The sequence below is a fragment of the Hakea prostrata genome, chromosome 1 (assembly GCF_041222555.1).
Source record: "Hakea prostrata isolate BN-2017 chromosome 1, UWA_Hpros_2, whole genome shotgun sequence".
NCBI classification, from domain to species: domain Eukaryota; kingdom Viridiplantae; phylum Streptophyta; class Magnoliopsida; order Proteales; family Proteaceae; genus Hakea; species Hakea prostrata.
Window position 1 is genome coordinate 24,616,329 of NC_142600.1, and position 13,698 is coordinate 24,630,026.

The following is a 13,698-nucleotide window of genomic DNA, read 5'->3' on the forward strand; positions in this document are numbered from 1 at the left end:
AGAATCAGGGCCAAAATCAGGGCGGGCTTAGGGCGGGTCAGGGCCACCAGGGCCAAACTTGCTCCCCTACCTATAAGCCTTTCCGTTCTCTTGAATATGGTCTATGCTATGGTTGATACAGAAGAAAGTTGACAAAATGCAATGGTTTTTATGATTGTAGTAGAAAGGTCAATTGTAGTTGCTGGTCTAGTGGTTCTTCCCATGGCCTTTCTTCTCTAGCCTCTTAGACTCCTTGTGGTGGCTCTACCCGGTCTCCAGTTAAGTGTGATTATTGTGGCCGTGAATGTTATCCATGGGGGAAATGCTGGAAACTTCATAGTCGCCTGCCAACTTCTTGAGGAGGAGGTTGTACCACCGGGCATGGGACTTCACAAGCGACAATCCATCAAGGAAATATAGAGGACTCTAGTGCACCGACACCTCTCTCTTTAGATGAACTCCAACATCTCAGTTAGTTGATGACCATGCTTGAGTTGTCTTCTTCTACGCCGATGTCCAGTGCTTGTGATGCTTCTACCACGGTTACTCCTTTTAGGCCCTCTTCCACCTCAGGTATTTTTCCAGTTGACAAAGTGTATCCTTGAGTCCGTCCTCTTGGATTATTGACTTTGGCACAATTGACCACATGACTGGTTCACCCTCTTTATTTTATTCTTATTTACTGTTTCTCCTAGTTATACTGTTTGTATTGTTTGATGGTTCACTTTTTGCAGTTTCTGGAAAAGGAACCAATAATTTCTCACCATCATTACAATTATCCTCTGTTTTGCATGTTCCTATTTTTTCTACTAACTTTTTGTCCATTAGTAGTCTTACTTGAGACTTGAATTACAAATTAACTTTCTTTCCATCTCATTATGTGTTTCAAGACTTGGAAACGGAGTGTCTGATTGGTAGTGATAAACTTGTTGGTGAGCTCTGCTTGTTAGACTGTTCTCCATCAGCGTTTACTATAGTCACTTGTTCTGATTCTTTTGTCTTTGCTTTGTCTACTTTGCTTTGGTGGCATCATTGTCTTGGTCATCCTGCATTAGCCACCTTATCTAGACTTCCTTCTTGATTTAGCTAAGCAATGTAATTTGGATGATTTTTATTGTGATGCTTGCATTTTGGCAAAACAAACCAGACATGTTTTTCCTATTTGTGATAATTGCAGTAATATTCCTTTTTCTATTATCCATTCTGATGTTTGGGGTCCTTCCCACCGCGTCTCTTCTTTTGTATATCATTGGCTTGTTACTTCCATTGACTGCTGCACTAGGTTCACTTGGGTTTATTTGAAGTTTTCATATATTTGCAACCACCAAATTTGATGCATCTGTAAAAGTTCTTCATACTGATAATGGACTGAATGCACTGTGGGGGAGCTCTAATCTTAATTTAACTCATCATGGCATCATTCGTCAAACTAGTTTACCTTATTAATAAGATGTCATCCTGTGTGTTGCAGCAACGCTGCCCCCTTGATCTTCTTATGGTTTCTGCATCCTTCACCATTCCTTCTAATGTTTTTGGGTATGTTGCCTTTTCCAGAAATCATCGTACTAATGATAAACTGGACCCTCATGGGTTACGGTTTATTTTTCTTGGTTACTTTGCCACCCAAAAGGGGTATAAGTGTTATCATCCTCCCTCTAGAAAAATGTTTGTCACCATAGTTGTAGTCTTTTGAGAATATGTTCCCTATTTTTTCCCTACACCTCTTCAAGAGGAGGGTGAATATGTTGAAGAGATTTCGGTTCTCATTCCTCCAATGGATATTCCCTTGGAAATTGCTGCTGGTGATGTCCATTTAGAAGAGAGGTTACCGGATTGGAACAACCGCCAATGCATGCAGAGGGTGGTATCCAGGGGGAGAAACCTACTTTGCAATCTCCCTTGAAGCCTAAAGGTATACCATTAAAAGAATAGCAGCCTAGCTAGAAGTGCCTCCAGTTAACATGCCCATCCAATTGGAAGCACCAACTCCTAGTCCTGTAGACATTGGTCCTGGTGAGTTTATTCTCTTGCCAATTGCATTGTGATAACGAACTATATGCCACAAAAGGGTGCTGAGTGCATATTCTTCTAATAATATCTCTCTTTCAGAAGAAAGTATACCTCGATTTATTAGCAGAGACATGAATGTTAGGGTACAAGCTAGCTGGCACACCTATTGAATGCAATTCACATTTCAAGGCCAAAGAAGGTGAAACTCGTGGACAAGACAAGCTACCAATGGCTATAGGGAGATTCATTATTTGTCCTACACCAAACCAAACATAACCTTCACTGTAAGCCTAGTAAGCTAGTACATTCATGATTCACATGCCTCTCACCTGGATATAGTCTACAGAATTTTGATATACTTGAAGGAGGTTCATGGAAAGAGAATCCTAATTTCTTCTTATGGACATCTAAATATTGAAGCCTACACTAATGCAGATTGGTCCAGTTGTCCTGATGATAGGAGGTCTACTTTTGGGTGTAGTACTTATGTGGGAGGAAACTTGGTGACTTGGAGGAACAAGAAACAGGCTGTTGTAGCTATGTCTAGTGTTGAAACCGACTTTAGGACAATGGCCTAGGGCATCTGTGAGGTGTTATGGTTGAAAGGCTTGCTCCAAAATCTAAGTACAAAAAGTAGAAGTCCCTATATAACTGTTTTCAGATAGCTAGTAAGCAATCAACATTACTCACAACCTAGTTCAGCATGATAGAACTAAGCATGTATAAATTGATCAACAATTCATCAAAGAGATGATTGAATCTGGCATTACTTGCATTTCTTTTGTCTCTTCAGACAATCAAAAGGCTATGTGTTTATTAAGTGTGTGGGTACCAAATTTTTTGGTTACATTGTTAGCAAGTTGGCCATTATAAGTATCTATGCACCAACTTGAGGTCTCTAAAATATTATTTTGTAATATCCCACATCTGAAATTTCTATTATTTTTGCATTCTCTTATTAAAGACAGGCTGTGTCTCCCTGACACAAGACAGAAGTTCTTTGACCATTCAAAATACCTAATCCAAAAAGTTGTGCATCTGGTTGATAAATAAATTTTCTCTATCCATGTAAATATGTGGACAAGCAAAGATCGAAGTTCTCAAATTCTATCTTCAGGTTGGTTGACAGATTGAGATATGTCAAAGATGAACCACCTTTTACCTTATCACTTTTCTATGACGTAGATTATTGGCAAGTGGATAATTCTTTTCTGTACTTATCTTTGCTATTATTTTCCCCAAACAAGAATGCCCTGTGAGCTCCATAATACTGTTAAAATTTGTTTCATAAATGATATTTGCAATAATTTTGTATAGAATATTCAGTAATATAAATATTTATTTTTCTTTCCTTCTGAAAGTGGATAGTTTTTTTTTCCCCAGAAAGAGGCAGGGATTCCTAAGAAGATCATCAAAGTTGAGGATATCCCTGGTTTGAGTAAGTCTTCAAGTTGCATTTATATCCCTGGTTTAAGTCATCAAATTGTGTCTAACCTCATCGTTTTGTAAGTTTCATTAATTACGGCCCTTAATCTGTTTATGTATTGATGGAATTCCCTGTTTCATTTCTATATTGATTGCATGAATATTCAGTTCTTCATCTGTTTTCAGGTATCATCACTCGTCAAAAAGTTTTTATTGTTGTTCAAATGTCAGGAACTGTCTGGATTATGATCTTGGGACTGTTTAGTTCATATTTCTAATGTCCAACAACAATTATAGATAGTAATCAGTTTCTCTGTAAAAGTTCATATCAACATGTCAGCACTTGAATCAGTACTAGTTCCTTTACACATCTGTCTTCTTAAGAGATTCAAGGCCATATGCTTTGGAGATCTTGAGCTTTAGTTGCTACAGTATAGGCCCATTCTCCCCTCCCCCTCTCTCTCTCTCTCTCTCTCAAGTTATACTGAGGGGTTATATTGTGGTGTTGGTCTTCTGTTGGATGTGACATAGAATACTTGCAAAATAATAGACTAAAATATTATATAATAATACTAATAATAATCATTATTATTACTATTATTACTATTGGTATTTTTTTTTTGGATGAATAAATAAAGTCATTATTATTATTATTATTGGTATCATTTTTTGGAAGAATAAATAATTCAACCCCAATTGGGCAGGAAAAGATAAGCACTGGGGAGAAAAGAGAGGGAGGGGGGCTCAGCTTAAGAAAGCCGAGCAGAAGACAAGAAGGAAAAATCTATGCCATAGGTAATGACAATGTGCCTGTTCCTTGGGGAACCCTCAAGAGGCCTAGAGGGAATGTCAAGGACCTTGGAACTAACATCTTTAGTGTTGGGCTGTCAAATCTGGTCTGTAGATTGAGATTTGGTAGTCCGTCTTCTACTTTATAATTTTTATTATTACATAATAACATGCCTATTTCTGTTCTCATAATCTCATGTACATCATGTGAGAGAGGAAAAAGAAAAAAAGCTAGATGGACTATTAGTTTGCTATAGCTCTTTATAGATGGAAACTTTAAAATCTTATGCATGGTTCTAAAGCTCATCGAGAACTTACTAAACTTAAGAGTCTCGATCTGGTCAAGATCAGTTATCATAGTAGCCTCAGATATGCATGTATCAATAAAGTCAACCAGAATATAAGCAAAATCTCAAAAATGTCAACAAACCTCAACCTATTTGAGAAGAAATGCTCATGCTTCATCTCGAAAACTTTGATGTGGCATTCATATGTCATGAAGATATAAAACAATGATTGTAGGTTTCATTGAATGCAAGATTCATAATTCCGGTTTTGAGTCTGGTCAAAACCAGCCTCTGAAACCAAGTTGGGTTGAAATTTCAACCAACTTAGTGGAAACCTAGGAATTTCTCCAGGACATCCTGATGGGTGGTCTTGGCCCTGTTTTGATGGGTTTTTGACGTGGATTTTTGCATACATCTTATTTAAAGCATAAATAACACAATGGAAGAGGTATTTTGCTTAAAAAATCAAAGAAAAGTACTCATTCATATCTTACTAGTTGAGAGATGTGTGTCAGTTTCGACAAATACTAGGAGTTGTAAATTGTAACAAAAGTACTTTAATTAAAATGTGTAAGCATCATCATCTTAAAATGCACCTATAAATACATGCATATTCTTATTGATATTCCACTATTTTTAAGTATTAATACAGAAAATAGTTGGTATCTTTTTATCATTTTTTTAAAAATAATAACAGGAAATATTTAATAATTTTAAAAAATAATTAACTACAGAAAAATAATTGGACACCGTCAAAGCGTAGATTGAGTGATGGTGTCTCACATATATAAGATTCAGTGTCATCTATCATGTATATATATTGTTTTCATAATACATTATATGGAAATTAATTTTTGAAACCAAAAAATACAAAAAAAAATACTAGCACTCCACAAAAATAAAAAGTTTGACAACGTATATTCATAATTATGCTCCTAAACTAAATATATATTGATTTGAAAAGAAACAAACTTTTTTGGATGCATCAATTGTCAACAAATCAGAATTTTTGGATGAATATACATACCTAACTTCAAGGTTGTTTGATCCCCAACAATCCAATAAAGTGGATGTTTGTTGACAAAGGACTAATGAAGTGTAGGGATTTGAGGGAGAAATAGGGATTCGAAGCTAAAAAGTTGGATCTTAGGTTGAAATTTGCAAACTGGAGGGGCGGTACTAATTCGAGATGTGTGAAATATGTAGATCTCGTTGAAACTAGGTAATAAAGAAAGAAGGGGGACCAAAATGCTCAGAAATAGTAAAACAACTGAGTCGGTCGAGATTTGGTCAAATTTTCTACTTGGGATGGGTTGAAACCTGGGAAGAATATTTGACCCCCTAGGTTTCATCTCAGTTGGCTAAAAATCATAGTTGTCACGGCAACGAGGTGATGTGAGGCTGTTTAGGTCTGTGGAGGTGATGAGTTGACAAGGCGCTCTCCAAGGCGGTTAAGGCGTTTTAAGTGAAATTTTTAGTGTACATCTCATACAATCTCTAGTTCATTATAAATCTATCATATCTTATATAATAAAATTACTAACATTAGCCTACCTTAAGTCATCCAACACAACAAACTGAACATAGTAATTAACTAGGTCCTAAATAAATGTTCATTATAAATCTATCATATCTTATATAATAAAATTACTAACATTAGCCTACCTTAAGTCATCCAACACACTACAAACCGAACATAGTAATTAACTAGGTCCTAAATAAATTACAAGTATCATACTATCATTAACAATTGAAATCAAGATATGATAAAACGGGACTAAATACATAGATGCATAAGCAAAACAAGTATACAACATACCTTTATTAAATGTCATCAGCACCAACACCCTTGTAACTCCACCTCCACCAGTGCCTGAAGGTCCACCAGGTTTTGCAGCTCCTCTACGTTGTTGAGCTCTAGCGAACTCCACTTGATACAAGTTTTCAGCAATAGCTTCCTGCATCTTAGAAGGGACTTGGCAGCACGTGGGTGTATTTACATAAACTTCAACCAAATGTTGCTTGAACCTTCTTTTAACTCCATGGATGACTCTGCCATAGTAGTTACACATTGTACTTTGTCTTCTTACATCTATAGGGACTTTTTGTTGTCAAGCAATATCCTCATCCGCCATTGTCTGGTATTAGGAAATAGGAAATGAAAAACTAAGACCTAGAAACCATCATATTCAATCTACCAGTGAAACAATTAAAAAGTATCATGAAAATAAAATAAGTAAAAGAAGAAAATGAAACAAAACATATAGCCAAATATCCAAATACGAAGTTTAAGCAAACAATCCCACTTATATCTAAAATCTTAAGTCCAAATCCCAAATATGACATAGCATCCATATCCTATGGGGGAGATCTTCTTGAAGTTGTTGTTGCTCCAAAGAAGTACTTGTCCTAGATTAAGTAGTTTCAACCAAAATTTGGACTATGGTTGGATTAAGTGTGAATGGGATTTATTACATCATAGTTCATATCAATAGGCAGTCACAAACTCGCATGGGACATGGAAGACTATGGTGTCTATGACATACATATTGTTCACTGTACTTGGGTATTGGCATTGTTCAATATTATGTTTTTTTATTCGTTATCACATACTGCATTGATTTCCTATTATGCCTCATAGAATTGAAATAAATAGCTAGGAAATATGATTATGGGAATTATTCCAGCAAAGAATCATTTAGAATAATTTGTTTGGTAATTTAGGAGTTTTGTCAAAAATGGTCAAAGAAGTGGACAATTAAATTCAACTTCGGATTCAAGAATTCATTGTTCTTAAAAAAATGATTTGCTCATTATTTTTAAATACTTGTACCATGTTTCACATTATCTTACATATGTGCACATAATAAATAGTATGAAATTAGTACCTTTGTTACCTATTAGAATCATTTATGTTAATTTATATCATCTCAGCACTCCACTCTTTTCCCTAAAGTAGAATAATTGTATGTGATATAACAATAATAACGGTTACTAGTGTAATATTGAAATTAATCATAATTATAATTTTTTCAACTTTTAGTTAAAAAATAATTTTTTTGTCTTATTCTTTTTGGTAAGTTGAAGAAAGGAAATCGAAAGGGTATAAGGGTATTTTGGTCATAAACATATCTAGACTAACGGAAACCATTTGGTCACTGATGGTGCATCTTTAATTAGTCTTTTTTGGATATGCAAAGGAGGTAGATGCAAAATGTCACTTTTTTAAAATCAAAAGTAACTTGGGGGAAATCCTCAAAAGTGTCCAAGTGAAAATTGCCCTCTTTTATTTATTCCCACCAATCAGATAAAATTTTGATTTTCTTGATTGTTCACAAATAGTTCGATCAGACTCTTAAGTATTGTGAATCTTTATTGTTTTTCCCTCTTTGGGCCTAATTTGGACCAATAATTTGTAAAACTTGGGATTCACCGAATTATTTACTAATAATTCAGCGGATTGAAAGATTGGGCATAAACAATGTGTGTGCAAGGATTCGACATTACTGCCACCAAGGGCGCAAACCTAAAGCACATGATTGACTGTCTTTTTTAAAGCAAATTGGTGATTTAAACATGTTTATTAAGACTAAGTCAAGCTTCTCTTTGAGTTTTGGTCATTTGCCCACTGAAGGAGAAAAAAAGAATGGTATGCATTTTCTCACCTAGATCTTGAGTTCCCTGGAATCTTGACCTGGTTGGGACAGCTCTTCGAGACGTGTTTGGTTTTGTCCAGTTAGGTCTTTATTGATAATTTGGGAATTAGCCTTCAAGTAAGTTTGTCGTGAAAATTCAACATACATCACTTGTTAATGTGTCTTTGCTTGTGTAAGTGGCTTATTGCAGTATCCTTGTTCACTTATGTCTTGGCTTGCTGTGCGTGGTAATTCTTCACTCCTACTTGCCATGTCATCGCAGTTTTGGTAATGCTAATCAGAATCAAATCTCAATTTTATTGAGCAGGGGAGGCTGGGTGGACTCCTGATCAGTGGGGATATTCACGTTTTAGAGCATTATTAGGTGCGCCTGCAGATAGTGCCTCCTACCGGCATATATTAAATAACTTCATGAAATCACTTTTGAAGGTGAGTTCTCAGTCAATTACTTTTTTGCCTTCTTTTTTATATTTGGTGATGTGAACTTCATTTTATAAATGTTAAAGGAAGTAATGGAGTCACTGCCTGGAGTCTACTATCAAAATTCAAATTGCTTTTAAGATGTTCTTGTGGCAAGTAGTGTTTAGGCCAGCATTTTGGTCATTTAGGTCACCTTGCATCTAAGCAAGGTGCTCACCTTTCGTTGATTGCCGAAACCAGTGAGATTTCGCCGATTAATCTCCGACATTTCCAGCGCAAATGCGCATCCGTTTATATTTTTATCATTTTCTGTGAGGAAATTAAGAAAGACACTTTCCTGTTCATCAGTTATTTTGTGAAAGTATTTGTGCTCAGGTGATGTGTCATGACTAGAGCCTTAAAAGTTAAAACAAAAGGGAGACAGCTGGTTTAATTGATGTGTGATGTAAAGACTAAAGACAAAAAGGAGGTGGAGTTTCACGGGTTTCCATAGAACTCATGCCACTCCCACGCCCTATTCCAGAAATGTGCGTCTGCTTCATCTTTTCTTGAAGATGGAATCATGGAAGTCACTGGAGTTCTAACCCTTCTGATCGTAGCTCAAATTAAAAGGTTAGAAGAACTCCAAAGAGCAAGCGAGGTGAAGCAGAACCAGACATTGAAGCACCGTGAGAACTCAACATGAAAACAAATTGAGAGGGAGAAAAGAATCTGCTCATTCCGGTGATCAGACAATTCACTCAGTTTAGAGCTTCTTCTCTACAACTCCTTTCAATAATCGATTTTTACCTCCCACAATATGTTTTCAAATGAAAGATAGAGATATCTGTGAAGTTTCGGCGATTTTTCGCCGGTTTGCTGGAGAATCAATGATTTTCTGGCAATTTTCAGTCAATATCGGTTTTGCCCCGTTTTTTATTTCTGTCCTTGGCGAACTCGGCGAATTTCGCCAGATTTCGGGCAAAATTCGCTGAAACTTCCTACCATGCATCTAAGCCTTCTCCAATGCCTTGGGTCACCTAGATGCGTAACAGCTTCAAATGGTTGATTGCTGTAAATTAATATTATGTCATGTAGCCCAAGGATATTTTGCAATTTTTCCTATAATAGCTTACTCTATGGTTAAAATCCTAGTATGAGGGACACTATTGGTATTTGGTCTCTCATTTCTGTGATAAATAAAGAGACTTAGTAGTCGGTGATCAAGATCTAGTCGCTGCCTTCTCTTTTACCTCATGCAACAATGGTCTTTGGATTGAAGATAGCAGTTGCTGCCCAAATATTTATTGGAATTTGATTCTCCCCTTCTTTCAGGATTGGTATTATCTTCTCTTGCTGTCTGTTTTTTTTGTTGGTGGATGGATCTGATCCTACTGCTCAGCATCTCTCTTACTATTTTTTGAGAATTGGTTAATATTTGGTCTGTTAAAAGGCAAGTTTTTCTCTGCCGACTTAAATAGTGTTTTATCAAGGCCCATCAGAAGTTGCTGGCTTTTTGGAAGACATCTTGCCCCACTACCATAGGAGAGACTTGACCTAATTTTTGGCCTATTCTGCAGTCATTTTTATATAGAGTCACTCCAGGATTTCTTGCCCTACCGAATTAGGGTTCTATATCAGTTCATCATAATTTTCTGTCTGTTGGAGGACATCTTGCTCATTAGCATAGAGGGACTCGGTTCAATTTTGGCCAATTCTGATGGTTGAGTCTGTGGGTTCAATCTCTCACAGGATATCTGTATCACTTCTGATTTGTCCACTCAGTAGCATTGTCCTGATATTTCTTTTTCCTGGTTACTGCAGTCAACATGTCCACCATGCTTCATCCTTCTCCTGTTGATCAATCAGCTTACTAAATATGGTTTGCATACTGCCTCTATTGAAACCTCACTCTCTTTCGTAGAGCCTCTCGAGTGTACATTGTGGCAAGCTTTGACATACCTTGGCCACTTGCTGGAAGCTACATGGCTAGCCTGCAGATTTTGAAGCTACTTGAGAATATGGCAATGGTAGCAAGGGCAATAGTCAGGCTACTACTAAGATGGTTGTCAAGTCGGCAAAGCGACCCAAGTGATTGGGGCTCCACTTAGGTGATTAGGTGACAAAATGGCGCCTAGGCGGCAATAAAGCAACCAAAGCGGTTGGGGCAAATTTTTTCAATACAACTACTTTTAAATTGATGAATTTCTATTATAAGCTAAACAAACATTCAAGAATCACAATCATCCAAAAAAAAAAAAAAAGTATTCAAGAATCATAATTATGAAAAATTATCCAAAAAAGAACACAAACATAAGTTCATCTCATCAAGCATCATAACATATGATTGAACTATGTCAAATTATAAGTATGAAAATGAAAGTTGTAATTTTACATTTTTACTTACCTCTATGATAATGTAAATGCCAAATAAGTGGCTTGTCCATACAATGATTCATCTTTGGTGAATAAAATTTGATTAAAAAAAAAAAAGGAAAAAATTATTATGTACAAAATGTCAAAAAGCGACCACTTTGGCATTTAAGTGGCAATAAGGCGACAAAGCGGCTGAAAAAAAATGCTTGTCAACAAAGCAGTGGCAGATAAGGTGGTTGAAAAACCGCCTTGCCACCTAGGTAGATGTTTTGAAAACCATGACTACTAATGCAAATTACACTGTATAACAAGCTGGAACCTACTACTGAGGTGCAGCCACAGATTAGAAGATGAGGTTAAAGACACTGAAGAAGAAGAAGAGAAAAGAGAATGAGGTCGTCTCTGCCCTCTTAACTTTTTATTTATAGTTGAAAAGTACAGCACTACGTCCCAATATCGATGGGACTCCAACTTAATAATTTTGAGTACATTCCAAATATAAATACTAATTTTCTAAGACTCTAAAACTATCCCCAAAAAGGAAAGATAACATGAAACTAAATCAAGTTGAAAATTAGGGACTTTCTAACTTTTTAACAGCTTGTTCTCCTAAGCAGCAATTTCTAAGTCTGTGAGAGCTTGCTCTCTCCAAGAGTCCACTCAACTATTGCAACACCCTTCCCCCTCAAGCTAGAGAGTATTGATCACCAACTCCTAGCTTGTGGCATCCATCCACAAAAGTTGGACCAAGTAAGGACTTAGTGAAGATGTCTCCAACTTGTTCAGCATAAGTAACATATGTTGTAGCAATAACTCTTCTCATGACTGCATTTCGCACAAAATGCAAATCCACCTCCATGTGTTTGGTCCTCTCGTGAATTACTGGATTATTGTCAATGTAAATTGTTGCATGATTATCACAAAACATATCAATTGAATGTCCAACTTCAATCCTAGATTCTTTCAGGAGGGGCTTGACCCAAAAAATTTCAGACACTGTGTGAGCCATAGCACAATATTCTGCTTCAGCACTAGACTGAGCTATTATAATTTGTTTCTTACTCCTCTAAGTGACCAAATTCCCTCCAAGGAAAGTACAATAACTAGAAGTTTATCTTCAACCATCTAGTGATCTTGCCCAATCCGCATCTGAATAAGCACACAACTTTAGATGAGAATTTCTCTTGTACACAAGCCCTTTTCTTGGAGCCTTTTTCAAATACTGCACGATACACATCACAGTATACCAGTGAAACTTCTTAGGTGAGTGCATGAACTAGCTAACAACACCTACAATATATGACAAGTATGGACAAGTCACAATAAGATATATAAGCTTCCCTGCCAACCGTTTGTATCTCTGGGGATTTGCAAAATCCTCTTCTTCATCCTTGGTGAGTTTGAGATGAGGGTCCATGCGTGAATCAACAGGTTACATTCAAGTGTGCACGTTTCTCTTAGTAAGTCTGGCACTTACATTCGCTAAAAAAAGGCTAATCCTGTTAATGCTTCGAAGAATTTCAAGAAAATATTGCAAATGCCCCGAGCCCTTTATTTAGAGCTGGGTACTCAAAAAAATTCTTTACTTTATCAATGCCTACATTATTACTCCAAGAAACAATTATGTCATCCACAAACAATTAGTATCACAATTCTAGACTTTGTCTTTCTTACAAATATAGAATGATCCGAATAACACTGGGAAAATCCCACTTCAAACAGTACTGAGTTGAACTTTTCAAACCATTCTTTTGGTGACTATTTCAATCTATAGATTGACTTATGAAGTCGACACACTTTAGTGGAATCCCTCCTTGTGCAACAAATCCAAGAGGTTGCTCCATTTACACTTCTTCAACCAAGTCTCCATACAAAAAAGCACTTTTGACATCTAATTGATGAAGAGGCAATTCTAAGTTAACCACCAATGACAATAAAATGCACACAAAATTCAAACGAGCTACTGGGGAAAAAAGTTTCAAAAAAATCTACACCACAAGTTTGATTATACCCCTTTGCAACCAGTCATGCTTTAAGGCACTCCACAGATCCATCAAACTTATATTTAGTTGCAAATACCCAACAACATCTAACAGGGTTCTAACTTGGAGGCAAATCCACAAGAGTCCAATTATTCCTTGAATGTAGAGCTTGAAATTCAAACTCCATAGCAGCTTTCCAACCTAAATCAAAGAGAGCCTCAGAGTATGTGGATGGAACAATAATAGAAGACAAAGATGTGGCAAGGGTACGATAGTGAACCCACAAGTAAAGGGTAGTAACATAATGAGAAATAGGATACACAACATTGGAATGTTGGGAATAAGAATACTTCACTTTCCTCAAAGCAATGAAGATTTTCAATACTACCAGACATGGAGGAGGATGTGTAAAATAAGTGATATCAACTATTGTACCATCTGAATTTTTTTGTTTGTTCCGCTAATGATAGACTTGTATTGGTGGAAACTAAACTGAACTGACACCTCATCTAGACCAGGAAGCATAGAAGAAAATTTGACCAAAATTGTCGAAATTTCGGTTGAAATGTCAACATTTTTTAAAAATGAAACGAAATTCCAATTATTTCGGAAAAGTGTTAAATTTCAATCGAAATTTCGGAGATTTCGACCATTTCGGAGGTTTCAACCTAAATTTCAACCATTTCAATATTCCAACTTGTTTTTCCTTAGTTTTTGTTGATTTCTATCCCATTTTCCCCTAATTTCCACAATTCCTTTACCTTCAATCACCTCTTTTGCTCATTTTTTGCCTCC

General features: G+C 36.4%; 1 protein-coding gene across 1 annotated transcript in view; it reads left to right on the plus strand.

The window, feature by feature from the left end:
* HAG1 (histone acetyltransferase of the GNAT family 1) overlaps positions 1–13,698 on the plus strand; it is a 93,416-nt gene that overhangs the window by 59,228 nt on the left and 20,490 nt on the right. Inside the window, exons 9-10 of the mRNA XM_089136519.1 lie at positions 3,373–3,427; positions 8,454–8,575. Coding sequence (XP_088992645.1) covers positions 3,373–3,427; positions 8,454–8,575 — 177 coding nt within the window. The remainder of the gene's footprint in view (positions 1–3,372; positions 3,428–8,453; positions 8,576–13,698) is intronic.